Source organism: Lampris incognitus, chromosome 3, assembly GCF_029633865.1.
Source record: "Lampris incognitus isolate fLamInc1 chromosome 3, fLamInc1.hap2, whole genome shotgun sequence".
In the NCBI taxonomy this organism is placed as follows: domain Eukaryota; kingdom Metazoa; phylum Chordata; class Actinopteri; order Lampriformes; family Lampridae; genus Lampris; species Lampris incognitus.
This window is the reverse complement of record NC_079213.1, coordinates 61,089,100-61,116,233: the sequence shown is the minus strand read 5'-3', so window position 1 is coordinate 61,116,233 and position 27,134 is coordinate 61,089,100. Positions and strand designations below refer to the sequence as shown.

Sequence of the window (27,134 nt, the reverse complement as noted above, 5' to 3'; positions counted from 1 at the left end):
CACGAGTGTCTCACGTTTAGCGACTAAAATTGCTGCCAAAGACCGCGCGAGGTAATTCCCCGACGTTCTGCACGAAAGTCGCGGGGGAGGGGGGGTAAACTGCTTTGCACCACGTGCAACGTTGTGGTGTAGCACAAACGTAAAATCACAGATTGACAAGCACCTTTCTACCACAAACCACACCCGGGGAATAGCTGAAACAGACATGACAAACCACCATGACAGAGGCTGTTGCATCCAGATCTACTGCGTCCAGATCTACTGCATTCAGATCTACTGCATACAGATCTACTGCATCCAAATCTACTGCATTCAGATCTACTGCATACAGATCTGCTGGATTCAGATCTACTGCACGCAGATCCGCTGGATTCAGATCTACTGCATCCAGATCCGCTGCATCCAGATCTACTGCATCCAGATCCACTGCACCCAGATCTGCTGCATCCAGATCTGCTGCACCCAGATCTATTGCGTTCAGATCTACTGCACCCAGATCTACTGCATTCAGATCTACTGCACCCAGATCTGCTGCACCCAGATCCGCTGCATCCAGATCCGCTGCATCCAGATCTACTGCACCCAGATCTACTGCATCCAGATCTGCTGCATCCAGATCTGCTGCAAGCGCGGAAAGACTCGAGGTGAGTTATTAGATTCGGTATGCATGGTTAGTGGTGCACTTTAACTTTTAAGCCTGTTTGCTGCTTTGTGGAATACCCCCAAGGTACACTTCTTAATTTACAAATAAAGCATATTTTGCTGGATTTTTTTGTAACCCTGAGCCTTTTTTTTTTGTTTGTGGTAAGGTTACTTATAACAACCAGAACAGTGCGGTTTCATTTTCACGGAAACAAGTTGCCTTCGATTTTTAATGAATTCTGCACAAAATAAAATCGCTACTGTAGAAACCGAGCACTTCTCCGCCCGCTGCGGGATTGGATCCGGGGTTGTACTGCACCGCGAGGCGACCTCGATAACCGCTGGACTGAAGAAACCGCCTCCCGGTGACTGGCCAGTGAGTCACCCTCTCCCGGAAGCGCGCCCTCGGGCTTCTTTGTTCCCGCGCTCCGAAGAGCCTTATGAGGATCTGCACGCTTCCGGACACTTCCGGGTCCCACCCCTTCCCCCAATGTAAACGAGGATATTCTGCGGGACATCGCTAACCGCTCAAAGGGGGGCGACCCTTCACTTGCTCCCACAATTTCATTGCAAAACAAAAAAACAAAAACGGCTAGCAACATCGCAACATTCATTGCAATTTTTTTTACAAAAGCTGCCGTGAAATCAGGCATTTTAGGCCGCGACGATCCCAAAAAGGCCCGCGAAATCCCGGAGGGACTGATTAGTCAGACACCCCCCCTGACCATTCTTCTTTCACAGTACTTCTGAAGTTGTGTAAATGGTGCAAGTCATTTCCTTTGTCCCCTACATACGCCCATTTCACGCCGCGGCCATCTTGGATTTAAAAGAAAAACCAAGCGGTGGGAACTTAGCCACGCCCCCTTCTTACTTCATTGAAAACACTGCTGGAAGCAACATGTACTGCTGTGTACCATCCTGCAACTCCTATCAAAGAAGGGAAAGAGATAAATCTGTATATATATGTATATATATATATATATTCACTAATCTTTCAATAGTGGATAGCTCTGTTCTGACACATCATCTTGATAACAGGAACATGTGTGGATTTATATTGCTTCCCACATGTATGACATATCCTCATGTGTCCAGTGAGGTTTGGGCGACTCTACCTGATCATGACTACGACGTGAAACCCCTTTCTGTGGAAGACCAGCTTGACGCAGTAAAGAAACGCATTGCTTTCCTGGAGGACGAAAATAAAAAGCTGAAACGTGAGCGTTTTGGTCTAGAACGCTTCCAGTGTGCGCCCAATCTGATCAGGTTTTACACTGGTTTTAAGGATTACCACACCCTCAAAGCACTCTTCCTAGCTTTACAGCCTACTGCAGAGTCCATGGTGCGATGGACTCAAATGCAAAGGAACAGCCATAACCTAGAACACATTTCTGTGTCTGGCTTCCATGCAGAGCATTTACTGCTAATTGATCAGTTTTTCCTGTTCTTGTGCCGTGTGAGGCAGGGCTTTTTTGCTCTGGATTTATCTGTACGATTCAATGTGTCGCCGGCCACAGTCAGCAGGAACTGTACGACGTGGGCCAACTATTTGTTCTTTATGTTAGGGACCCTCCCAATATGGCCTAGTAGAGCAGCAGTAGACGAGCTAATGCCACCAGTATTCAGGGAATTCTACCCAAACACAAGAGTGATACTAGACTGCACAGAGATCCACATCGAGACAGCTAGTTCGAAGGTTTTGAACACCATGACATACTCCCATTATAAAAGTAACACTACACTGAAATCCCCAATTGGGATCACTCCCTCAGGGTCAGTTAGCCTGGTAAGTAATCTATACACAGGATGTATTTCTGATAAGGGGATAACTAAGAGGTCAGGTGTTCCGGACCTCTTAGAGTCAGGTGATGAGGTCATGGCCGATAAGGGCTTCCTTATCAAAGACCTGCTCGATGAAATAGATATAAAACTTGTCATCCCTGCATTTTTAGGCCCAAGTGGACAGTTTAGCTGTGATGAGCTCACAGACACACAGAGTATTGCTGGCTTGAGAATACACATCAAACGGTCAATAAGACGCATAAAGGAGTACCAGATTTTTGATGGAGTCATACCCCTTTCACTAAGTGGAACAGTCAACCAACTGTGGACTGTGTGTGCTCTCCTAACAAATTTTCAGGGACCACTGTTTTAAAGCTTTGTTAAATTCAGCTGACAAGAAAATAGTGCACACAAACCTTAGATAGATTGAAACATATTTAACTTAATTTCAGTACAGTCCCATTTTTTAGCCCACACCTTGAGATGAGCAATCACTGTCTTAGTTTAGTAAACAATTGATGATTTGAGTTGGTAGCGAGTTCCAGTTTATTGCTACAACAGAATGACAGTTGACCGAACATATTTTAGTTTAAAACGAACCAACAGTTTTGTTAAAGTTAAAGGACAAAGAATGAAAGTATTGTAGATGGGACAATCTAATGTATAAATATTGAATGTACCGTATAAAAATGAAATGTATCTTATTTTTTATTTTATTGTGATTAAACAGCTTCTTTGAATACAGCCCTGTGTGTGTGTCTCTCCTCACTGGCACAGGAGAGGCAGAAAGTACTCGAAAAAGAAAAGATCCAGCTTAGTTTTCATATTGTGGTAAATGACGGTAGGTGCTCGAGGTTGGTAGTCCAAACCATGTTTGCTGCTGGCCCCGGCTGAACTGATTTCCGATTGAGTAAGAAGTGGGCGTGGCTAAATTCCCACCACTTGGTTTTTTTTTTAAATCCAAGATGGCCGCGGCGTGAAATGGGCGTATGATGTGTGCATGGGGCTGTCCACATTCTCATTAGGACAGATGCGCGAGTTTGGCGTGTGAGTCCTCCACTTCCTCCCCGGGGCTGTGTGTGAAATGTCACCAGCAGAGGTCAGACTGCTGCAGCATCGCTGGCAAACAGTCTGTCAGCTTATATTTAGCATCGCTGCTCCATTAAACTGGATGTCACGAATGTCTGGAGTGGTTGTAAAAGACTCAAATAGACTGTGTGCCTGGCAGTGAACCATTACCCTGAACCAAGCACCAACCCGCCCCTGGGGCAGCTGAGGGTGTGTGTGTTATACTATACATGCACTGCATGTGTGTGTGTTATACTATACATGCACTGCATGTGTGTGTTTATACTATACATGCACTGCATGTGTGTGTGTGTTTATACTATACATGCACTGCATATGTGTGTGTGTTATACTATACATGCACTGCATGTGTGTGTTTATACTATACATGCACTGCATGTGTGTGTGTTTATACTATACTACATGCACTGCACATGTGTGTGTTATACTATACATGCACTGCATATGTGTGTGTGTTATACTATACATGCACTGCATGTGTGTGTGTGTGTTATACTATACATGCACTGCATGTGTGTGTTATACTATACATGCATTGCATGTGTGTTTATACTATACATGCACTGCATGTGTGTTTATACTATACATGCACTGCATGTGTGTGTGTGTGTGTGTTATACTATACATGCACTGCATATGTGTGTTTATACTATACATGCACTGCATGTGTGTGTGCTATACTATACATGCTCTGCATATGTGTGTGTGTTATACTATACATGCACTGCATATGTGTGTGTTATACTTTACATGCACTGCATGTGTGTGTGTTATACTATACATGCATTGCACGTGTGTGTGTCTGTGTGTGTTATACTATACATGCACTGCATGTGTGTGTTTATACTATACATGCACTGCATGTGTGTGTGTTATACTATACATGCACTGCATATGTGTGTTTATACTATACATGCACTGCATGTGTGTGTGTTTATACTATACATGCACTGCATATGTGTGTGTTTTATACTATACATGCACGGCATGTGTGTGTTTATACTATACATGCACTTCATGTGTGTGTGTGTATGTGTGTACTATACATGTACTGCATGTGTGTTATACTATACATGCACTTTATGTGTGTGTGTGTTTATACTATACATGCACTGCATGTGTGTGTGTTTATACTATACATGCACTGCATATGTGTGTTTATACTATACATGCACTGCATGTGTGTGTGTTTATACTATACATGCACTGCATATGTGTGTGTGTTATACTATACAAGCACTGCATATGTGTGTGTGTTATACTATACATGCACTGCATGTGTGTGTGTGTTATACTATACATGCATTGCATGTGTGTGTCTGTGTGTGTTATACTATACATGCACTGCATGTGTGTTTATACTATACATGCACTTCATGTGTGTGTGTGTGTGTGTGTGTGTGTGTGTATACTATACATGTACTGCATGTGTGTTATACTATACATGGACTTTATGTGTGTGTGTTTATACTATACATGCACTGCATGTGTGTGTGTGTGTTTATACTATACATGCACTGCATATGTGTGTGTGTGTGTTATACTTTACATGTACTGCATGTGTGTGTGTGTTATACTATACATGCATTGCATGTGTGTGTGTGCCTGTGTGTGTTATACTATACATGCACTGCATGTGTGTTTATACTATACATGTACTGCATGTGTGTTATACTATACATGCACTGCATGTGTGTGTGTGTATACTATACATGTACTGCATGTGTGTGTGTTATACTATACATGCACTGCAAGTGTGTGTGTTATACTATACATGCACTGCATGTGTTTGTGTGTACTTATATGTACATCTGTATCTGTATGCATGTGTATTTGCGTGTTTGTGTACCTGTATGTGTATACAGTGTGTGTGTGTGTGTGCGTGTGTGTACTATAAATACACTGCATGTGTGTGTGCACATACATGTACATCTGTGTGATAGAGTGTCTGTGTCTATTTACTGTGTGTGTGTGTGTGTGTGTGTGTGTGTGTGTGTGTACCTGCTCGTAATAGGATGACCTGGTCATCTAGAGGTAGCTCAGAGAAGTGGGGGATCCTCTTGGCCCATTCCACCAGGGTGAAGAGCTGCTTATCTGCTGCCTGGCAGATGTTGGTGACAGGGTCGTTCGTCTGGAAACGCACCAGAGGAAGAGTCAGAAACACACGAGAGGAAGAGTCAGAAACACACCAGAGGAAAAGTCAGAAACACACGAGAGGAAGACGACAGAAACACGCGAGAGGAAGAGTCAGAAACACAACAGAGGAAGAGTCAGAAACACACTAGAGGAAGACGTCAGAAACACGCGAGAGGAAGAGTCAGAAACACACCAGAGGAAGTCAGAAATACACCAGAGGAAGACGTCAGAAACACATCAGAAGAAGAGTCAGAAACACACCAGAGGAAGAGTCAGAAACACACCAGCGGAAGAGTCAGAAACACACCAGAGGAAGACTTCAGAAACACACCAGAGGAAGAGTCAGAAACACACCAGAGGAAGAGTCAGAAATACACCAGAGGAAGACGTCAGAAACACACCAGAAGAAGAGTCAGAAACACACCAGAGGAAGTCAGGAACACATGAGAGGAAGTCAGAAACACGCAAGAGGAAGAGTCAGAAACACACCAGAGGAAGACGTCAGAAACACACCAGAGGAAAACGTCAGAAACACACCAGAGGAAGAGTCAGAAACACACCAGAGGAAGAGTCAGAAACACACCAGAGGAAGACGTCAGAAACACACGAGAAGATGTCAGAAACACACCAGAGGAAGACGTCAGAAACAGAGAGGAAGACGTAAGACGCAGACAAACACATTGACTTATCAAACAGTTTTCCACTGATCATTTATCAATCTTAGTTTAATCTTGATGCCTCTATATGACCAACATGAGAAATGAGGGCTTCAGCAAGAGCATTAGATGTTACTAGATGATGAGTGACATGCTTGTCTCCATGTCTGATTCTCCAGGAAATCTGACAAAACAACCCTAACCCTAATGTATGGCACACATCCTGGATACGAAGCCACCATTAGAAACACATCACCACATCCCGACATGCCTTACACAAAGCTCAGCTGTCTTTCCAAAACACCTCCACATCTCACTCTTCTCTCAAAAACACATCCACATATCTCACTCTTCTCTCCAAAACACATCCACATCCCTCACCCTTCTCTCCAAAACACATCCACATCCCTCACCCTTCTCTCCAAAACACATCCACATCCCTCACTCTTCTCTCCAAAACACCTCCACATCCCTCTCTTCTCACAAAAACACCTCCACATCCCTCACTCTTCTCTCCAAAACACCTCCACACCCCTCACTCTTCTCTTAAAAACACATCCACATCCCTCACTCTTCTCTCCAAAACACCTCCACATCCCTCACCCTTCTCTCCAAAACACATCCCCATCTCTCACTCTTCTCTCCAAAACACCTCCCCATCCCTCTCTTCTCTCAAAAACACCTCCACATCCCCCACTCTTCTCTCCAAAACACATCCACGTCTCTCTTCTCTCCAAAACACCTCCACATCCCTCACTCTTCTCTCCAAAACACCTCCACATCCCTCACTCTTCTCTCCAAAACACCTCCATGTCCCTCACTCCTCTCCAAAACACCTCATCTCTCACTCTTCTCTCCAAAACGCCTCCACATATTTCACTCTTCTCAACAAAACACCCCCACATCTCTAACCCTTCTCTCAAAAACACATCCACATCCCTCACTCTTCTCTCTAAAACACATCCACGTCTCTTCTCTCCAAAACACCTCGACATCCCTCACTCTTCTCTCCAAAACACCTCCACATCCCTCGCTCTTCTCTCCAAAACACCTCCACATCTCTCACCCTTCTCTCAAAAACACATCCACATCCCACACTCTTCTCTCAAAAACACCTCCACATCCCTCACTCTTCTCTCCAAAACACATCCACGTCTATCTTCTCTCCAAAACACCTCACGTCTCTCTCTTCTCGCCAAAACACCTCCACGTCTCTCACTCTTCTCTCCAAAATACCTCCACGTCTCTCGCTTCTCTCCAAAACACCCCCACATCTCACTCTTCTCTCCAAAATACCTCCATGTCTCTCGCTTCTCTCCAAAACACCCCCACATCTCACTCTTCTCTCCAAAACACCTCCACATCTCTCACTCTTCTCTCCAAGACACCTCCACATCTCTCTTCTCTCCATAACACCTCCACGTCTCTCACCCTTCTCTCCAAAACACATCGACGTCTTACTCTTCTCTCCAAAACACCTCCACATCCCTCTCTTCTCTCCAAAACACCCCCACATATCTCACTCCTCTCCAAAACACCTCCACACCCCTCACTCTTCTCTCCAAAACACCTCCACGTCTCTCTCCTCTTCAAAACACATCCACATCTCCCACTCGTCTCTCCAAAACACCTCCACATCCCTTTCTTCTTTCCAAAACACCTGCACATCTCTCACTCCACTCCAAAACACCTCCACATCCCTCACTCCTCTCTTCAAAACATACCCACATCTCTCACTCTTCTCTCCAAAACACCTACACATCCCTCACTCTTCTCTCCAAAACACCCCCACATATCTCACTCCTCTCCAAAACACCTCCACATCCCTCATTCTTCTTTCCAAAACACCTGCACATCTCTCACTCTTCTCTCCAAAACACCCCCACGTCTCTCACTCTTCTCTCCAAAACACCTCCACGTCTCTCTTCTCTCCAAAACACCCCCACGTCTCTCACTCTTCTCTCCAAAACACCTCCACGTCTCTCTTCTCTCCAAAACACATCCACGTCTCTCTCTTCTCTCCAAAACACCTCCACGTCTCTCTCTTCTCTCCAAAACACCTCCACGTCTCTCACTCTTCTCTTCAAATCATCTCCACGTCTCTCACTCTTCTCTCCAAAACACCCCCACATATCTCACTCCTCTCCAAAACACCTCCACATCTCTCTCTTCTCTCCAAAACACCTCCACGTCTCTCTTCTCTCGAAAACACCTCCACATCTCCAACTCGTCTCTCCAAAACACCTCCACATTCCTTTCTTCTTTCCAAAACACCTGCACATCTCTCACTCTTCTCTCAAAAAACCCCTACATCTCTCACTCCACTCCAAAACACCTCCACATCCCTCATTCCTCTCTTCAAAACATACCCACATCTCTCACTCTTCTCTCCAAAACACCTCCACATCCCTCACTCTTCTCTCCAAAAACACCCCCACATATCTCCCTCCTCTCCAAAACACCTCCATATCCCTCACTCTTCTCTCCAAAACACCTCCACGTCTCTCACTCTTCTCTCCAAAACACCTCCACGTCTCTCTCTTCTCTCCAAAACACCTCCACGTCTCTCTCTTCTCTCCAAAACACCTCCACGTCTCTCACTCTTCTCTTCAAATCATCTCCACGTCTCTCACTCTTCTCTCCAAAACACCTCCACATCTCTCTCTTCTCTCCAAAACACCTCCACGTCTCTCTCCTCTCTCAAAAACACCTCCACATCTCCCACTCGTCTCTCCAAAACACCTCCACATCCCTCACTCTTCTCTCCAAAACACCTCCACGTCTCTCACTCTTCTCTCCAAAACACATCCACGTCTCTCTCTTCTCTCCAAAACACCTCCACGTCTCTCTCTTCTCTCCAAAACACCTCCACGTCTCTCACTCTTCTCTCCAAATCATCTCCACGTCTCTCACTCTTCTCACCAAAACACCTCCAAATCTCTCTCTTCTCTCCAAAACACCTCCACGTCTCTCACTCTTCTCTCCAAAACACCTCCACGTCTCTCACTCTTCTCTCCAGAACAAATGCACCAGCTACCAGAGGATGAAGATACAGATGGGTGACAAGTTAACAGAAAAACCTGCGTGTTTGACCCCTACATAGAGGGAGTCCAGGGGCTCTGTTGTGCTGTGTGTGTGTGTGTGTGTGTGGGGGGGGGGTTCCTGGCATGGATTGGGTCCAATTGTCCCCTTAGAGGGAAGGGTCACTGCAAATCAATGCAGTTATTCTGAGTGATCACCTTTATCCTTTGATGAGACATGGTTATCCTGATGGGAGTGGTCTCTTCAGGATGACCATGCCCCCATCCACAGGGCACGAGGGGTCACTGAATGGTTTGATGAGGATGAGGATATAAATCATATGCTATGGCGTTCAGTCACCAGATCAGAAATCAGGAACACTTTATTTGTCGTTTCATTTCATGCACTTGCGCACATGAAATGAAACATTGTTTCCCCCAGCCCAAAGCAGTGCAACACAAAGACAACAACACACATCCAAGAACTACAAGAACACACATATCCAAACTAAAACATATATCTAAATTAGAAAAAAAATAAAATCACTGTCCAGGAGAATGAACGACCGCCTGCCAGGATGACTGTCAGAAACTGCCGGTCTGCATGGGCTAGCAGGTAGCTTAGCCTGCCCCGCGTCCACATCCTGTCAGACCGCCCTCGGTGTTTCCTCTTCGGGCACAGCTCCAGGCAGGGCCGTGGTCTTTGGGGCCCACCAGACGCAGCAGACCAAGCTCAGTAAGATGATCCAGCGCCAGCTCTCCCAGCCAGACACCCTCGACACACCTCCTCGCACTCCACACGACACCAAAAACACAGTCAAGGCTAAGCGAGGCTGCCCTCAGTGTTATCAAAACTGCCGGTCGGCATGGACTAGCAGTTAGCTTTAGCCTGCCCCACTTCCACATCTTGTCAAGACAGCCCTCGGTGTTTCCTCTTCGGGACGTGGTCCCTGGGCGCACTGGATGCCGCAGACCAAGCTCTCCCAGCCATCAAACGAAGACAACTTAGACGCAGATGCTTAGCGTCTGAATGCTGAGGTTCACAGTTCAGATCCTAGTGTGGAGATGGATGGAGTTGTGTGGAGCGTAACTGGTATTGGTCCTGGGTGGGTGGTGGTAGGGGGAATATGTCCCGTCATGGAAGTTAATGACTCCTACAGGTAAAGGTGTACAGCTCTGATCGCAATATGGAGGAAAGACATGCATTGCTTCTTTTTTTTCCTGGAGAAACCTGCAGTTTAGAAGATGTTGGTTCCATTCAATACTGGGACGTCAAGAGACTGAGGAATTAGACACACCAAGTGGGAATAAATAGAAGAGGAAACAATATTTATTTTAAGAAACAGATACAGTCAACCCCCTCCCCAGTCTACCACGGGGGAAAACAATGCTGAGAAATAAAAGCACTGAAGAAGCAGTCATTCATATTTCTGAAACAGGATAAAATTGTAAAATATGTCATAAACAGTCAAAAATACAAGATGCACAAAAGCTGCTGTGTGGCTTTTTTACAGCAAACAAATCCTGGGAGTTATTTTTTATTTATTGTCAAACAAGAAGGGTCATCTGAATGTAATGGGTGGCACGGTAGCCCAGTGGTTAGCGCTGTCGCCTCACAGCAAGAAGGTCCTGGGTTCGAACCCCGGGACTGTCCAACCTTGAGGGTCATCCCAGGTCGTCCTCTGTGTGGAGTTTGCATGTTCTCCCCGTGTCTGCGGTGGGTTTTTCCCGGGTGCTCCGGTTTCCTCCACCATCAAAAAGACATGCATGTTAGGGTTAATACTCCTGTCTGTGCCCCTGAGCAAGGCCATGGGAAAAGAACGGGAGTTGGTCCCTGGGTGCTGCATGAAGGCGGCAGCCCACTGCTGCTAGCTACACAGCCAGGATGGGTTAAATGCGGAGGGGACTTTCCTTACGGGGATCAATAAAGTATCTCAAAATCAAAATTAAAAAGTATAACGCAAAACGTTAACAGAGAGTCGCCATACAGCTACACTAAGGATTACAACCACACGTTCCAGCACAGCGGAGGACCAGCAAAGCCAAGAAACCAACGATAAATGGAAGAAGAGAATGTAAATTTACAGTTTCCTTTTCCTGATGGGCTGGTTTGAAGTAAAGCGAAACTCTCAAAAAAAAAAAGTAATGCTGCTGACTTTGCAAAAATATTTTTGCATTAGGTCACCATTCAACAAGGTCTCTTCAAAGGCAAGCGGTTCAGTTTCTATCTGACTCCTTTATTGGGTGGCCGCGGTTGGAAAAGTTGGAATGATCTACACTGGAAGTTATTGCAGTGACATTATTCTGTTATGAAATGTGCAAAAGACTCTGTGGTCCCGACTTGATAGCAAATAAATCAGCATAAAAGCTCAGCTAATATATATATATATATATATACACTACCGTTCAAAAGTTTGGGATCACATTGAAATGTCCATATTTTTGAAGGAAAAGCACTGTACTGTTCAATGAAGATAACTTTAAACTAGTCTTAACTTTAAAGAAATACACTCTATACATTGCTAATGTGGTAAATGACTATTCTAGCTGCAAATGTCTGGTTTTTGGTGCAATATCTACGTAGGTGTATAGAGGCCCATTTCAAGCAACTATCACTCCAGTGTTCTAATGGTACAATGTGTTTGCTCATTGGCTCAGAAGGCTAATTGATGATTAGAAAACCCTTGTGCAATCATGTTCACACATCTGAAAACAGTTTAGCTCGTTACAGAAGCTACAAAACTGACCTTCCTTTGGGCAGATTGAGTTTCTGGAGCATCACATTTGTGGGGTCAATTAAACGCTCAAAATGGCCAGAAAAAGAGAACCTTCATCTGAAACTCGACAGTCTATTCTTGTTCTTAGAAATGAAGGCTATTCCATGCGAGAAATTGCTAAGAAATTGAAGATTTCCTACACCGGTGTGTACTACTCCCTTCAGAGGACAGCACAAACAGGCTCTAACCAGAGTAGAAAAAGAAGTGGGAGGCCGCGTTGCACAACTGAGCAAGAAGATAAGTACATTAGAGTCTCTAGTTTGAGAAACAGACGCCTCACAGGTCCCCAACTGGCATCTTCATTAAATAGTACCCGCAAAACACCAGTGTCAACATCTACAGTGAAGAGGCGGCTGCGGGATTCTGGGCTTCAGGGCAGAGTGGCAAAGAAAAAGCCATATCTGAGTCTGACCAATAAAAGAAAAAGATTAAGATGGGCAAAAGAACACAGACATTGGACAGAGGAAGACTGGAAAAAAGTGTTGTGGACGGATGAATCCAAGTTTGAGGTGTTTGGATCACAAAGAAGAACGTTTGTGAGACGCAGAACAAATGAAAAGATGCTGGAAGAATGCCTGACGCCATCTGTTAAGCATGGTGGAGGTAATGTGATGGTCTGGGGTTGCTTTGGTGCTGGTAAGGTGGGAGATTTGTACAGGGTAAAAGGGATTCTGAATAAGGAAGGCTATCACTCCATTTTGCAACGCCATGCCATACCCAGTGGACAGCGCTTGATTGGAGCCAATTTCATCCTACAACAGGACAATGACCCTAAACACACCTCCAAATTGTGCAAGAACTATTTAGAGCAGAAGCAGGCAGCTGGTATTCTATCGGTAATGGAGTGGCCAGCGCAGTCACCAGATCTGAACCCCATTGAGCTGTTGTGGGAGCAGCTTGACCGTATGGTACGCAAGAAGTGCCCATCCAACCAATCCAACTTGTGGGAGCTGCTTCTGGAAGCGTGGGGTGCAATTTCTCCAGATTACCTCAACAAATTAACAGCTAGAATGCCAAAGGTCTGCAATGCTGTAATTGCTGCAAATGGAGGATTCTTTGACGAAAGCAAAGTTTGATGTAAAAAAAATCTTATTTCAAATACAAATCATTATTTCTAACCTTGTCAATGTCTTGACTCTATTTTCTATTCATTTCACAACATATGGTGGTGAATAAGTGTGACTTTTCATGGAAAACACAAAATTGTTTGGGTGATCCCAAACTTTTGAACGGTAGTGTATGTAGATGAGAGAACTGCTACTTAAGCAAGTTAGTGTAGTGTACTGTCCATCTGCGGTGATGTATATGTGTGTCTACTTGTGTCTACTGGGGTTCAGTCAGACAGAAGATGTCACGTCAGGCCACTGACGAGGATCATTCATCAACTCTGTAATTAAATAAGGACAAAACTCACTTTGTTAAGTTTGGCAGAATACCGCTGCTGGTCTTTATGAAACAATGTGGACATTTCGTTAAATGAAACAGCAACGACAGCTTGACATGTACGATGGCTGCCTATTCCAACGAGTCCTCCAACCCGTACGACCACACAGGTCGTACCCTCTAATACGACCCACAGGGGCGTTTCCTAAATTAGCGCCCCTACCGGCGGCAGGAGGTATGGCAGACACTTCTCGCCTCTGTGCATTGTGGGTTTTTATTTACTTGTTGACATCCTTTTTACAACGCCTCATAGACAGGCTGATGCTGAATATGGAGGTGCCAGGGAAGAGGGGAAGAGGAAGGCCAAAGAGGAGGTTTATGGATGTGGTGAGGGAAGACATGCAGGTGGCTGGTGTGACAGAGGAAGACGCAGAAGACAGGAAGAAATGGAAACGGATGATCCGCTGTGGTGACCCCTAACGGGAGCAGCTGAAAGTAGTAGTAGTAGTCATAGACAGGTTGATAAAGGTGAGTACACTAAACAGTGATAAAACAATTTGAGAACAATAGAATATGTACTTAGTGCGGTTTTGTGTTGTTTCGCCGTCTAGTATAGTAACTAAAATTGCTGTTGGCAGCCTGACCGCTAGAGGTCGCTTCACTTTAAAACGTAACTATAGGTCGTCATAAGCTACTTGTACAAATGATCTACGGGGTGGGTTTTCTGGATCCTATCCACAGTGTAAGCTGCAGGATTGTTTTCCATTCTGTTGGCTCCGTCTACTTTCAGCGCTGTGCTTGTGATGCCATGTCCACTGTAGTTATACAGCAACGGAGGCTAAAACTCGGGTTCAACAGCACCGTTTCCTGTCAAATGGATCTCTGAGGTTCAGAGAGCTCCACGCCACATATCCATATTGCCGTGTCAGGTCCACAAAAAAACGACAATCTTCAGGAATGTGACTTTAAAATCAATCCGTTTCAACATCAAATAGACGGTCTATGTCGTGAAGTTGAGTTTATATGCATTTGTTAGTTATAAACCCCCCCCTCCCTTTTCTCCCCAGTTGTACCTGGCCAATTACCCCACTCTTCCGAGCCGTCCCGGTCGCTGCTCCACCTCGTCTGCCGATCCGGGGAGGACTACCACATGCCTCCTCCCATACATGTGGAGTCACCAGCCGCTTCTTTTCACCTGACAGTGAGGAGTTTCACCAGGGGGGCGTAGCACGTGGGAGGATCATGCTATTCCCCCCAATTCCCCCTCCCCCCCGAACAGGCGCCCCGACCGACCAGATGAGGTGCTAATGCAGCGACCAGGACACATACCCACATCCGACTTCCCACCCGCAGACACGGCCAATCGGCTCTGTGCATAACTGTAGTCCACTGACTTCCGGTTTCTACTGCAGCGGTCATACCAGTTTCCTGTTTGTTGGCGTGTGCTGTTGACAATGACATCTTTTTCGGGATGCCTGCAAGATTTACCATGGATAAATGTCAACCACAAGCATACAACTGTCCACACACTTTCACCTGCACCTACCAGCAGACAGGTAAAAGTTTCAAGTTGTACATATCAAGTTACGTCCACCGTTGTGAGGATGAGCGGACAGACGGACGGAATTGTGGACGTGACTTGATATGTACAACTTGAAAGTTTGTCAACAATTCTGTGCCATTGTCAATAGCACACGCCAACAAACAGGAAACTGGTATGACCGCTGCAGTAGAAACCAGAAGTCAGTGGACTAAAGTTATGCACAGTGTCGATTGTGTCTGTAGGGATTCCCGACCAAGCCAGGGATAACATGGGGATTCAAATCGACGATCCCCGTGTTGGTAGGCAACGGAATAGACCGCTACGCCACCCAAATGCCGTAGTTATGACTCTTTAATGCATCTTGTGCCGTCCCATTCATTCTCACCAGCCAAGTGGCTACCTGATGCATTCTTGATATTTTCCGGAGCATTCTTTTACATGTTGAGTTGTCCTTCGTCAGATTTCATGCCGCTGATGAATAGCACATGAAACGCTTTGTTTGAGGACACAAGCCTGGCAAAAAACCTCCCAAAAAAACAGACAGTTCATACAGGAGTTGTAATAATCACGTCCACCAATGACAATCCACCAGCCGAACTGAGGCTGAGGCGGCTGTCGGGCTGATCAGGGCGAGGCCACCCGTCTTTGCCTTTCTCGACCAAAGATGTTCTGAGAAGGCTTATTTGAATATTCTGGAAATGTGTTTGAGTTCATTAGAGGCCAGCGTTAATAGAAACCGTCTCCTCAACACAATAGCTGTCTATTTACTGTGATCTTCTCAGCAGAGGGGTGCGAGCATCGGTCTCAGTAACAAACTGTCCACATTAATTGCTGCTGAGTTGTAAACAAGGACCCAGAATATATGGACCCCGTCTCCACAAGCACACAAGAAGACCCCCCCCCAGTCGGGGGAGGGGGGTCTTCATCAGCATCACTGGCCCAAGCATTTATGGGGCCCGAAGCAGAATTGATTTGGGAGACCCGCCAATACTAGTAACTATTGTCAATGCTCGATCCTTCTCACGCCTACTACAGATCTAACACACCCAATGCCATTTTTATGAGTTGTAGCTGCGGTGCTTACATCACACCAATGTCCTGGCGGTCTGACAGGACACGGAAGCGGGGCAGGCTAAGCTAACTGCTAGCCCATGCAGACCGGCAGTTCCGACAGTCATCCTAGCTGGCGTTCGTTCTCTGGACGGTGGAGTTTTTGGACTGTGTTGCACTGGGTGGACTGTGTTGTTAACTGATTTTGTGTTTTTTGGCTTTGTTTTTTTTTTTTGCTTTGTTCTCTTTATTTGTATGTTTTTGGTGGTGTTGGTTTTGAAGGTTTTTGGATGTGTGTTTTTATCTTTTGTGTTGCACTGCTGTGGGCTGGGGGAAACGGAATTTCGTTTCTTTTGTGTACGTAGTACATAAGATGAAATGACAAATAAATTGTTGCTGAGTCCTGATCGTTTTACCCTTCTATGGTTTTTAAATCTGAAAAGGTAGCAAACTTACAAGGGTGGTCTGGTGTTAATTTGCACTTTAATATTCAAAGTGATGCAGCACAAAGTGGCATACTGAATGTGGTGTACTGAAAAGTAACAAAATAAGCCAGCATAAAATACATTTACCGTCTTCTATGAATACCATTGACACAATATATCGCAAAAATTAAAAAATTGCAAGTGCTCTTGGGGGCCCTCTGGTGGCCACGGGGGGCCCTAAGCTAAATTCACTTATTCTGGCCGACTGTGCCCGAGACTAAAGGTTTTGGAACAACAAGTCAGATGACCTTTTTATCATCATCATCATCATGTTCTTCTTCTTCTTCTTCTTGTCCCCTCTTTCCTCCAATTTGGCATGTATAATTCCTTGTTCTTCTGGGTTCCACCAATGCATGACCTCTACGAAGTCGAGGAGGATGAAGACTCATACATGCATCCTCTGATGTACTACATTGAGCCAGCAGACCACTTCTGTTCACCTGAATGTAATGTGTGTGGAGGCTCACATTATTCCCACTAGATCCATCTACAGATGTGCGGGCCGGGCACCCAACCACCCACGCTAGTTGCAATGGTGACAGAACACCCCTTCCAGATCCCATCCAGCAGTTGCACTCCCTGCAAAATCCAGACTAAGAACCAGTGTTGGGACACTAATGGTAGCAGTCTGCTGCACCACTCGAGCACCTATTTTCTAACATGCATGTTAGAAATTAGTTTCTAGAATAATTATTATTTTCTAATAATAACATAATAATAATAATTTTCTAGAAACATTTTCTAGCACGTAAACAAGTGTATCTTTTTAGACAAGCTGCAAATCTTTCAAAAGAGCATGATCAATAATTATTGATTTCAAAAATTATAATTTTTGAAAATAAACAAGGTTTGATTGCGATGTTTTCTCAGTTGTCATAACTCAGTCTGGACCGATCAACGGTGTGCAAGGTAAACTGCACAGGATAATAATTTATCCCATTTTTGTTTTTGACTTCAGATGTTGAAAACATTTACTTGGAACAAGCCCCATGCACCTCTCACTTTTGTTTTTGTATTTCAACTAGATGACCTCTAAGTTCTGCTGTCCATGTGACAGACACACTGACACGTTCCCTTTGGGAAAGCTTTCCTTGAATTCAGCCCCCTTATTTAGACTAATGATGTCTAATTGTTCAGCCTAGACAGTTCCTGACTAATCATATCGGCAAGGAGTTAGCTTACTCAGCAGGGGTGCCCATGTAGACACAAGCCTACAGCGACCAAAACAGATACTGGCTCATCCCCACACAACAGTCCCAACTGCACGTGGCTCCAGCGAGAGATGCCTCCTCAAGTGAAAAGGGTCAGTCAGTTGAAATGCAAAGATCAAATAAACAACATCCCCCCCCCCTTTTTTTTTCTCCCCAATTATACCCCTCTGCCGATCTGGGGAGGGATGCAGACTACCACATGCCTCCCCTGAAACATGTGGTGTTGCCAGCCGCTTCTTCTTTTCACCTGACAGTGAGGAGTTTCACCAGGGGGACGTAGCATGTGGGAGGATCACGCTATTCACCCCAGTTCCCCCTCCCCCCTGAACAGGCATCCTGACCAACCAGAGGAGGTGGTAGTGCAGCGACCAGGACACATACCCACATCTAGCTTCCCATCCGCAGACATGACCGATTGTGTCTGTAGGGACGCCCGACCAAGCTGGCACGGGAATTCGAACCAGCGATCGCCGTGTTGGCAGGCAACGGAATAGCCCAACAGACTACCTGGACGCCAATAAACGGCATCTATGACAACAAGAAGCAAAATTTGAAAAAAGAGAGTTTCGAGGTTTGTGCGTGGGAGTGTGCATCTCACCGAGTTGCCCGGGCTGCCGTCGGTGTATGTCTCGGTTTTAGGTTCCACAGCCAGCTCAGCGTCCAGGATCTTGTCGACGGGCATCTCTTCATTGAAACTGCTGGTGGACTCAACCTCATTCTCCCCCCGCTCTTTCCCACGCTGCCTCTCTTCCTGCACGGCTGCATGCATGCACACGAGGCCAAAGGTCACATATTACACTTCCTGGATATGATCCCAGGGATGCCACTACATCAACAACGTATTAGACTCAGTTTGTACTGAGTCCAACAGCATCACAGCATGAGAATAAGCAAATTACAGGTTACAAAAGCCGGCCAAAGAGCACAGAAGGCCAGCAAATTATGTCTTTTAACAACTTTGTGTTGCTAAACCAAAATGGGGCACCATGCAAACACATGCTAAGCCTTAATGACACAAACCTTCTCTCTTCATGCCCATGGCAAGGCACTTCTGGTAGCGGCAGTACTGACAGCGGTTGCGCTGGCGCTTGTCAATCATACACTCCTTGCTGTCTCGACACGTGTAGGTCAGATCTTTCCTAATGGTTCTCTTGAAGAAGCCTTTGCAGCCCTCACAGCTGTACACGCCATAGTGCTTTCCTGTAGAACAGAACACGTGCTTTAGAAGCAGAAAGTGCACATGTGCTATAATCTCTGCTTGATTTATACTGGTGCTGCACTGGAAAGGGACTGAGAACACACTGATTTCATATACTTAGTTTAACGCCCCCCCCCCCACTCACACACACACTAGGTGGGCACCGTCATTGGCAAGTTCATCCTCTGAGTGGGTGTGCGGACACAGATCATGTGCAATAAAGCGGTTCCTTCATTTGTGTCTTGCTCAAGGATAATTCAACAGCTTTGTCCACATGGAAGTTGAACTCGGGACCTCCCCTTGGGGGGGGGGGGGCCCTCGGGAACCACTAAGCTTGCCCTGCCATGGCAAAGTTCAAGTAACAGATAGCAATAAACTAAAAAATGGACAAAACAAAAAACAAAACTCCATTAGCGTCATGTTCTTTCTTCCCCTAGTAATAATGAAGCTTGTCTCGTTTTACCTTATCTTAATTTATCTTATCTTAATTTATCTTATCTTAGCTTATTTTATCTTTTTTTTAGATTTTTCCCCGTTTTTCTCCCCAATTGTACTTGGCCAATTACCCCACTCTTCCGAGCCATGCCGGTCGCTGCTCCACCTCCTCTGCCGATCCGGGGAGGGCTGCAGACTACCACATGCCTCACACATGTGGAGTCGCCAGCCACTTCTTTTCACCTGACAGTGAGGAGTGTCACCTGGGGGACGTAGCGCGTGGGAGGATCACGCTATTCCCCCCAGTTCCCCCTCCCCCCTGAACAGGCGCCCCAACCGACCACAGCAGTGATGCCGGCAGCCATTATCCTGTACGCACCGTGCGTGCATATTTTTGTGATTTTGTTCGGGGTTTTTTTCGATGTAAATACATTCAAAGGTCAATGATTGGTGTTAACGTCACTGGCTAATAGCGCACGGTGCATACAGGATTACAACTGCCGGCACCACTTGGACCAGAGGAGGCGCTAGTGCGGCGAGCAGGACACATACCCACATCCGGCTTCCCACCCCAGATAGCAAAATTGCTGTGGCTCGGACCCGTCCCACACCCGATGCTTCACCCGGCCCACATGGTGACATTTGAGCGGTCCGCTCCTGTCTGCCAGATCTGGGCCAGAACCAAGCCACAGCAATGTCGGATGTGCCACATATTTGCCAGAGGTGGCCCATATTTGTTTTGTGATATTTGGGCCATATTCACCATTTACCACACGGGCCACTTCAGGGTCACATCCAGATGACATGGTGCCGAGAACACCGCATCTTTGCCAAAAAAGGCCCACATGTGATTTGGCATATTTGGGCCATATTTGCTGTTATACATGTGGGCCACTTCAGGCTCACATGCATTTTGTTAGGGCCAGAAGAAGGCCATCAGTGCCGCATCATTGCCTGAAGTGACCCACATCCGGATGCTGTCTGGGACCCGCAGACACGGCCAACTGTGTCTGTAGGGATGCCCGACCAAGCCGGACGTTACACGAGGATTCGAACCGGCGATCGCCGTGTTAATAGGCAATGGAATAGACCGCTACACCACCTGGACGCCCTCATGTCTTAATTCATCTTGAACTTTGGTCTCAAGTGCCGCCCCTTACCTGAGGAGCGGTCCCCGCAGATGGCGCAGATGTGCTTGGACATTCCTCCGGGGCTGGTGCACTGGTAGTTGATGTTCCCGTAGTTCTGCAAACCTGGCGGTGGCTTGATGTCCTCAGAGCTACTGACACTGCTGTTCATGGAGTTCATCTGAGGATGGCAGCCGGGAAGAGGGTGGCCGGGATGGTGGGGATGGGTTTGGGAGAGAGACAGAGAGACAGAGAGAGAGAGGGGGGGGAATTGAACAGAATAGAAGATGAAGGGGAAATAAGGGGAAGTATGAATAAGAGTGTCACTCAGTTGCGTCTCGCTCTCTCTCTGTCTATCTCTCTCTCCCTCTCTATCTCTTCCTCTATTTTCTCACCTCTTTTACTTCCGCGCATTTCTCTTGTCTCATCCCCCTGCGTGTATGTTATTGTGTAAGTCTCTGAGGCGGGGGGATCACATGCCTGGCTAAAGGGAGGGGCGGTGTTCTCTGCGTCTTGCAGATGTTTCAATGTTAGTTTGACGGGAGGAGGCGTAAGGGAAGAGCTCAGGGTCGCTCACATGTAGAGGTGCAATTCTCAGCTTCCACCAACAGAGGTCGCTCACAGATATATGTGTGTGTGTGTGTGTTAGCTTTTGCAGACCTTTTCCAGTATAAACACTAACTTGTTGGCACCAGTAGTCCTCATGGGGACCAAAGCCCGGTCCTAGTGAGGTCCTACTGAGGTCCTAGTGAGTTAAAACGTCATTTCTGACGTCCTGGTTAAGGTTAAGGTAAAGGGTAAGGTGTGAATTGAGGTTGGGGTGGGTTAGGGTTAGGGTTAGGGCTAGGGTTAGGGCAAGGGTTAGGGTTCGGGTTATGGCTAGGGGTAGGGTTAGGGTTCGGGTTACGGCTAGGGGTAGGGTTCGGGTTATGGTTAGGGGTAGGGTTAGGGTTCGGGTTACGGCTAGGGGTAGGGTTAGGGTTCGGGTTATGGCTAGGGGTAGGGTTAGGGTTCGGGTTACGGCTAGGGGTAGGGCTAGAGTTAGGGGTAGGGTGAGGGGTAGGGTTAGGGTTATGGATAGGGATAAGGTTTGGGGTAGGGTTTGGGGTAGGGATAGGGGTAGGGTTTGGGGTAGGGTTGGGTTAGGGGTAGGGTTTGGGGTAGCCTATCCACAATGAATGGAATTTAATGCAATGTCCTAATAAGGATAGCTGCACAAACTTGTGTGTGTTTGTGTATTTGTGTGTGTATTCGTGTGTGTTCGTGTGTGCTTGTGTATTCATGTTTGTGTGTATTCATGTGTATTCATGTGTGTGTGTTCGTCTGTGCATGTGTGTATTCGTGTGCATGTGTGTGCGTGCGTATTCATGTGTGTGTTCGTGTGTATTCATGTGTGTGTGTGTGTTCGTCTGTGCGTGTGTATTCGTGTGCATGTGTGTGCGTGCGTATTCATGTGTATTCGTGTGTGCATGTGTATTCATGTGTGTGCGTGTTTGTGTGTGTATTCATGTCTGTGTGTGTTTGTGTGTGCGTGTGTGTTCTTGTGTGTATTCGTGTGTGTGTATTCATGTGTGTCTATTCGTGTGTGTGTGGTGGTCTGCCTCAGAGGGAACGTTGAAATGTGCAACTGAATTAAGCACATTTCAACGTTACCTCTGAGGCAGACCACCACACACACACCCACACACACACACGAAAACACACAAGAATATACATATATATTTCTACACACCTGCTCACACTCTGGTCTCCCCCCTTCTTCCTCTCTTCCCGTCGTCTCGCAGTTTGTCTCTCACCCGCTGATCGCACAGCAGATGGAATGTGTGCGCTTGCACATGCGATTGTTTGTTTGTGTTCGCCGGTTTGTTTGTTTTTATGCACATGTTCATGCTCCATCTCAGCACAACAATGTTCACCTACAAAGGACCCCGTTGTCCTATATATTTGATGCTCCGCAGCATATAGGTCAGTCACCCCGGGCTCTCCCCCTATCGTTTATTTATGAGCAGAACTCGGCTCTCGGCTCTCTGAAGGCACCCAGGACCCAGGTATGCGCGGCTCTGACCTTCTAGCGGAGGACAGGCGGCCTAAGAAAAGATCGCACTCTCACTATCCTGCCGTTTTTCTCGGTGATTCGGTTTCCGCCATTGCACACGTCTGCAGAATCTTCACTTTCTTCTTCCCTCTCTACGCTGCCTTTCCTAATGACTAACTACCTCCTGGGCAGACAGTCACGGTTAAAATGATTCAACCCAGGGGTGTAGCGCAACATTCTGGGCTCTGTACAGAAGCAGCCTCTGTGGGCCCCTTTCCTCTTCTGTCTCTCACGCATCACGTTTTGGGTTCTAGCGTGCTGTACGTTATTTACAGACACAGCACAGACAGGACCCCGTGCTCGTGCTTGTACCAGCAGTCACTCGCGGCAGGACTAGATGAGCTGCGCTGGGAGATGCTCGTGAGGGGCGGACTGAACCATTTTGCACCTTCTGTAAGGGGTGAGAGGGGTCTCAGAGAGCGGCGAGAGGGGTCTCAGAGAGCGGCGAGAGGGGTCTCAGAGAGCGGCGAGAGGGGTCTCAGAGAGCGGCGAGAGGGGTCTCAGAGAGGGGTGAGAGGGGCCTCAGAGAGCCTCAACTGTTTTGTTTAAGTCCATCGGCCGAGGGATTGAGCCAATTTTAACTGAAGTTATGACACTAAGTAGTTAGAAATAAAGATTTGCAAACCAAAACAAACGTTTAATTCCAGGCTTCCCGAGGCCCCCCCCCCATTCTGGGCCCTGGTACACCCCCCCCCTACGACGCCACTGAGGCAACCCATTGCTAGCTCTTTTGCTGGAGAGGGGCCGTTCCATCCTCAGTGTGTCCATATAGAATTAACACGCCGGCACACATTCTTAGTACCCGAGCTCCAAACGGAAGTCTGTCTGACACAGATTCAAGCACGTGACGTATCGTGTGCAGCGAGGAGGGCTGCAAGCACTGAATATCCATTATTGATGCTTCATACATTAGTTATAAACACATGGTTTGAAAACAGTGTACCGCGCAAATCCCTGTAATGGGCCGGGAGTACCGGCTGGAACCACTTAATTCACATGAACTTCGGTTCAGCCGTAAACCAAGCACGAGGCGCTCTAAGTGACACAGTGAACTGAAGCTGCCCCAGCCGGTGGTATTGGGCCTCTGTCAGAGAACGGAGGAGACTCTTGCCAGCCATATTAACCCAGAGCGTCCCTGGATGTAGAGATCCATACTATCAGCGAAGCAATGCGAATCATCGCTCGCTCTGCCCTCGAGGGCTGGCAACGACCCAGCCTATGGTGCACTCACTGACTCTGTGTGTGTGTGTGTGTGTGTGTGTGTGTGTGTGTGTGTGAGTGGGGTGAGAGCACTAAGCCTTGCCGGCCTTGTCGTCGTTTCAATGGTCCACTGGAAGAGAACAGTTGAGGAAAATTGGATATCAATAAACTTTCTGCTTTTAAATTCGGATAAAACCGAGACGCTGGTCGTTGGCCCTGCTAGACACAGACACCAGCTTGATCAAGTAACCATAAAAATCAACAACTCAGTGGTTTCACAAAGTGTGGCAGCCAAACATCTTGGCGTTAGGTTTGAGCCCAGCCTTTCCTTTGATAAGCACATTAAAAGAAATCACCAAAACTGCCTTTTTTCACTTGCATAACATACCTAAAGTTCGGTCTTTCCTGTCCATGGCTGATGCAGACTCTAATACATGCATTTGTTTCATCCAGACTTGATTACTGTAATGTTCTGTTTTCAGGTCTGCCACATGCTAGTACTAAAAAGTCTTCAGATAGTTCAAAATTATACTCTGACTAAGCTCATGTCAGCTTCTAAACCAACTGCTTGCCTACTTGAACCTTTACCAGCAAAACTTTTTAAAGACCTCTGGCATTTCCTGGAACCTACAATGCTAGACAATGTTAATGTATCACATACTACTGGCATTGTTCCCAGCAGTTTTAAGACAGCTGTGGTTGAACCTCTACTTAAAAAAACCGCAACTGATCCAGGCTCTCTTAATAACTATCGACCAGACTCTAGTCTTTCATTCTTTTCTAAAGTACTAAAGAGAGTTGTTTATCAACAACCTTCGGCTCAACTAGAAGAAAACTATCTATATTAATCTTTTCTATCGTCTTTCAGGGCCTGTCACTCCACTGGAACAGCTCTGACCAGAGTGGTTAACAATCTTCTACTTACTATGGACTCTGATTCAACTTCTGTACTTCTACTACTGGACCTCAGTGCAGCCTTTGATGCCATTGATCACTGTATACTATTAGACAGAATAAAATGTAATTTTGATGTCTCTGGCTTATCTCTCTCTTGGCTTAAATCCTACTTGTCTGGAAGAACACAGTGTGTCTGCTGTAATAATAGTACATCGATTCTCTGATGTTAAATATGGTGTACCTCAGGGCTCAGTTCTTGGCCCTCTACCGTTCTCTCTTTTTATTTCTCCTGTTGGCCAAATTATATGCAGTCATGGATTAAATTTCCATTGCTATGCTGATGATACTCAGCTTCACATATGATCATACTCAAATGAATAATTTTAGAGCGTCTGGGTAGCGTAGCGGTCTATTCCGTTGCCTACCAACACAGGGATCGCCGATTCAAATCCCCGTGTTACCTCCGGCTTGGTCGGGCATCCCTACAGACACAATTGGCTGTGTCTGCGGGTAGGAAGCCAGATGTGGGTATGTATCCTGCTCGCTGCACTAGAACCTCTGGTTGGCCGGGGCGCCTGTTCGGGGGGTGGGGGACTGGGGGAATAGTGTGATCCTCCCACGCGCTATGTCCCCCTGGCAAAACTCTTCAGTCAGGTGAAAAAAAGCAGCTGGCGACTCCGCATGTATCAGAGGAGGCATGTGGTAGTCTTCAGCCCTCCCCGGATCGGCAGAGGGGGTGGAACAGAGATCGGGACGGCTCGGAAGAGAGGGGTAATTGGCCAGATACAAATGGGGAGAAAAAGGGGGGGAAATTAAAAAAAAAATGTTTAAAAAAAATCCTAAATGGGCTGGCCCTATCATACTTGTCTGATCTCCTTAAACCGTACATTCCATCTCAAGCTCTCCGTTCTCAAAATACAGGGTTCCTGTGTGTACCCACAGTTAAAAGAAGTCAGCTGGTGGCAGGGCCTTTTCCTATCAGGCCCCTTTCTTGTGGAATAACCTGCCTGCTACCGTCAGACCATCAGTCTTTTGCAGAGGCTGTTGAGTCTTTTAAATCTAAACTTAAAACTCATCTTTTTGCCTTAAACTACAATGAGTTGCATTTAAGCTCAGTGCTTCACAACCTGGACTGCATGGCGGGTCGGTTTCTGTCTCATTGAATTTACCAACCACTGTTCTGCCGATGAGATCATAGAGTATATATTATTGACTATTACAAACTGTTCTCTTCTCTCACATGTCTTTTCTCTCTCTCTCTGAATGATGTCTTCTCCTTTCTCTTTCTGTGTGTGTGTGAATGGTGTGATGCGAGTCTCCCCTGTGTGCATGGGCAGTCTGTTCTCCTCCCAGGTCTCCATGGTGACGGTGGTCGCCACCTGGACACTGCTTGGCATCCTCCTCATCATATTCTTCGTATATTTTATAATTCCACTATAATCCTGTTATCCTCTTTCAATGTTGTATTGTGTAAATTGTGTAAACACAAGATCCATTGCACGTTGTCCATCTTGGGAGAGACATCCTCCTCTGCTGTCCCTGAGGTTTCTTCCTATTTTTTTCCCCCTGTTAAAGGATTTTTTAGGGAGCTGTTCCTTATCCGATGCGAGGGTCTAAGGACAGGATGTTGTGTTGCTGTGAAGCCCACTGAGGCACATTTGTAATTTGTGATACTGGGCTATACACATAGAATTGACTTGACTTGACAGCTAAGTTGGCTATTGATGGTAGTCCACCGAGCCCGGCAGTGAAAAGAACACTCTTCCATCCATCCATCCATTATCCAAGCTGCTTATCCCAGCCGGGGTCGTGGGAATACTGGAGTGCATCCCAGCAGTCATTTGGTGGCAGGCTTGTGGGTTGTTTTTTCTTTTTTTATTGTTTATCGCAGTTTAAAAAAGATGTACCCTGAGGGCTCTGGTATGGAGAAACCAGGTTGTTGTTATTATTGTGAACAACCCTCTTATAGTAACCTAGATGGGTCAATAAAAGGAGAAGCCACTGGGGAAGGGAGGATGAGAAAGAAAGAGCAAAAAAGAAAGAGGCAGGTATGGGGGGGTTGAGAAGAAAGTAGATGGCGAAAGAGAGTCTTCGAGAGTGAAAGATGAAGGAGATGCCGAAACAGAGGGAGGGTAAGCGAGATGGGAGAAAGAGGACAAATAGGGGTAATGGGGGGGGGGGTTGTTCTCTCTTTCAGTTGCCCGGGCAGGGCTTTAGAGGGTTAATAGTTGGACATATTAAGTCCCCTTGCATGACAGCGCAGTAACATACCACTCAGGTTTGACCTTTAGGGCGAGAAGTTTAAAGGTCACAGCGAGGCGAGGGGAGGAGAGGAAAGCTTGGGGTATGTAGGCCAGCCAAACAGATTGGACATGGCCAACCTTCAGCCTCCCGTCTCCCCCTGGAGC

General features: G+C 46.5%; 1 protein-coding gene across 2 annotated transcripts in view; it reads right to left on the bottom strand.

Moving 5' to 3' along the window:
- rxrgb (retinoid X receptor, gamma b) overlaps positions 1 to 27,134 on the bottom strand; it is an 85,060-nt gene that overhangs the window by 23,349 nt on the left and 34,577 nt on the right. For both annotated transcript variants that reach the window (XM_056278042.1, XM_056278043.1), the window contains exons 3-6: positions 20,568 to 20,715; positions 18,795 to 18,974; positions 18,373 to 18,533; positions 5,515 to 5,644 (exon numbers count right to left, since the gene is read on the bottom strand). In XM_056278042.1, coding sequence (XP_056134017.1) covers positions 5,515 to 5,644; positions 18,373 to 18,533; positions 18,795 to 18,974; positions 20,568 to 20,715 — 619 coding nt within the window. The remainder of the gene's footprint in view (positions 1 to 5,514; positions 5,645 to 18,372; positions 18,534 to 18,794; positions 18,975 to 20,567; positions 20,716 to 27,134) is intronic.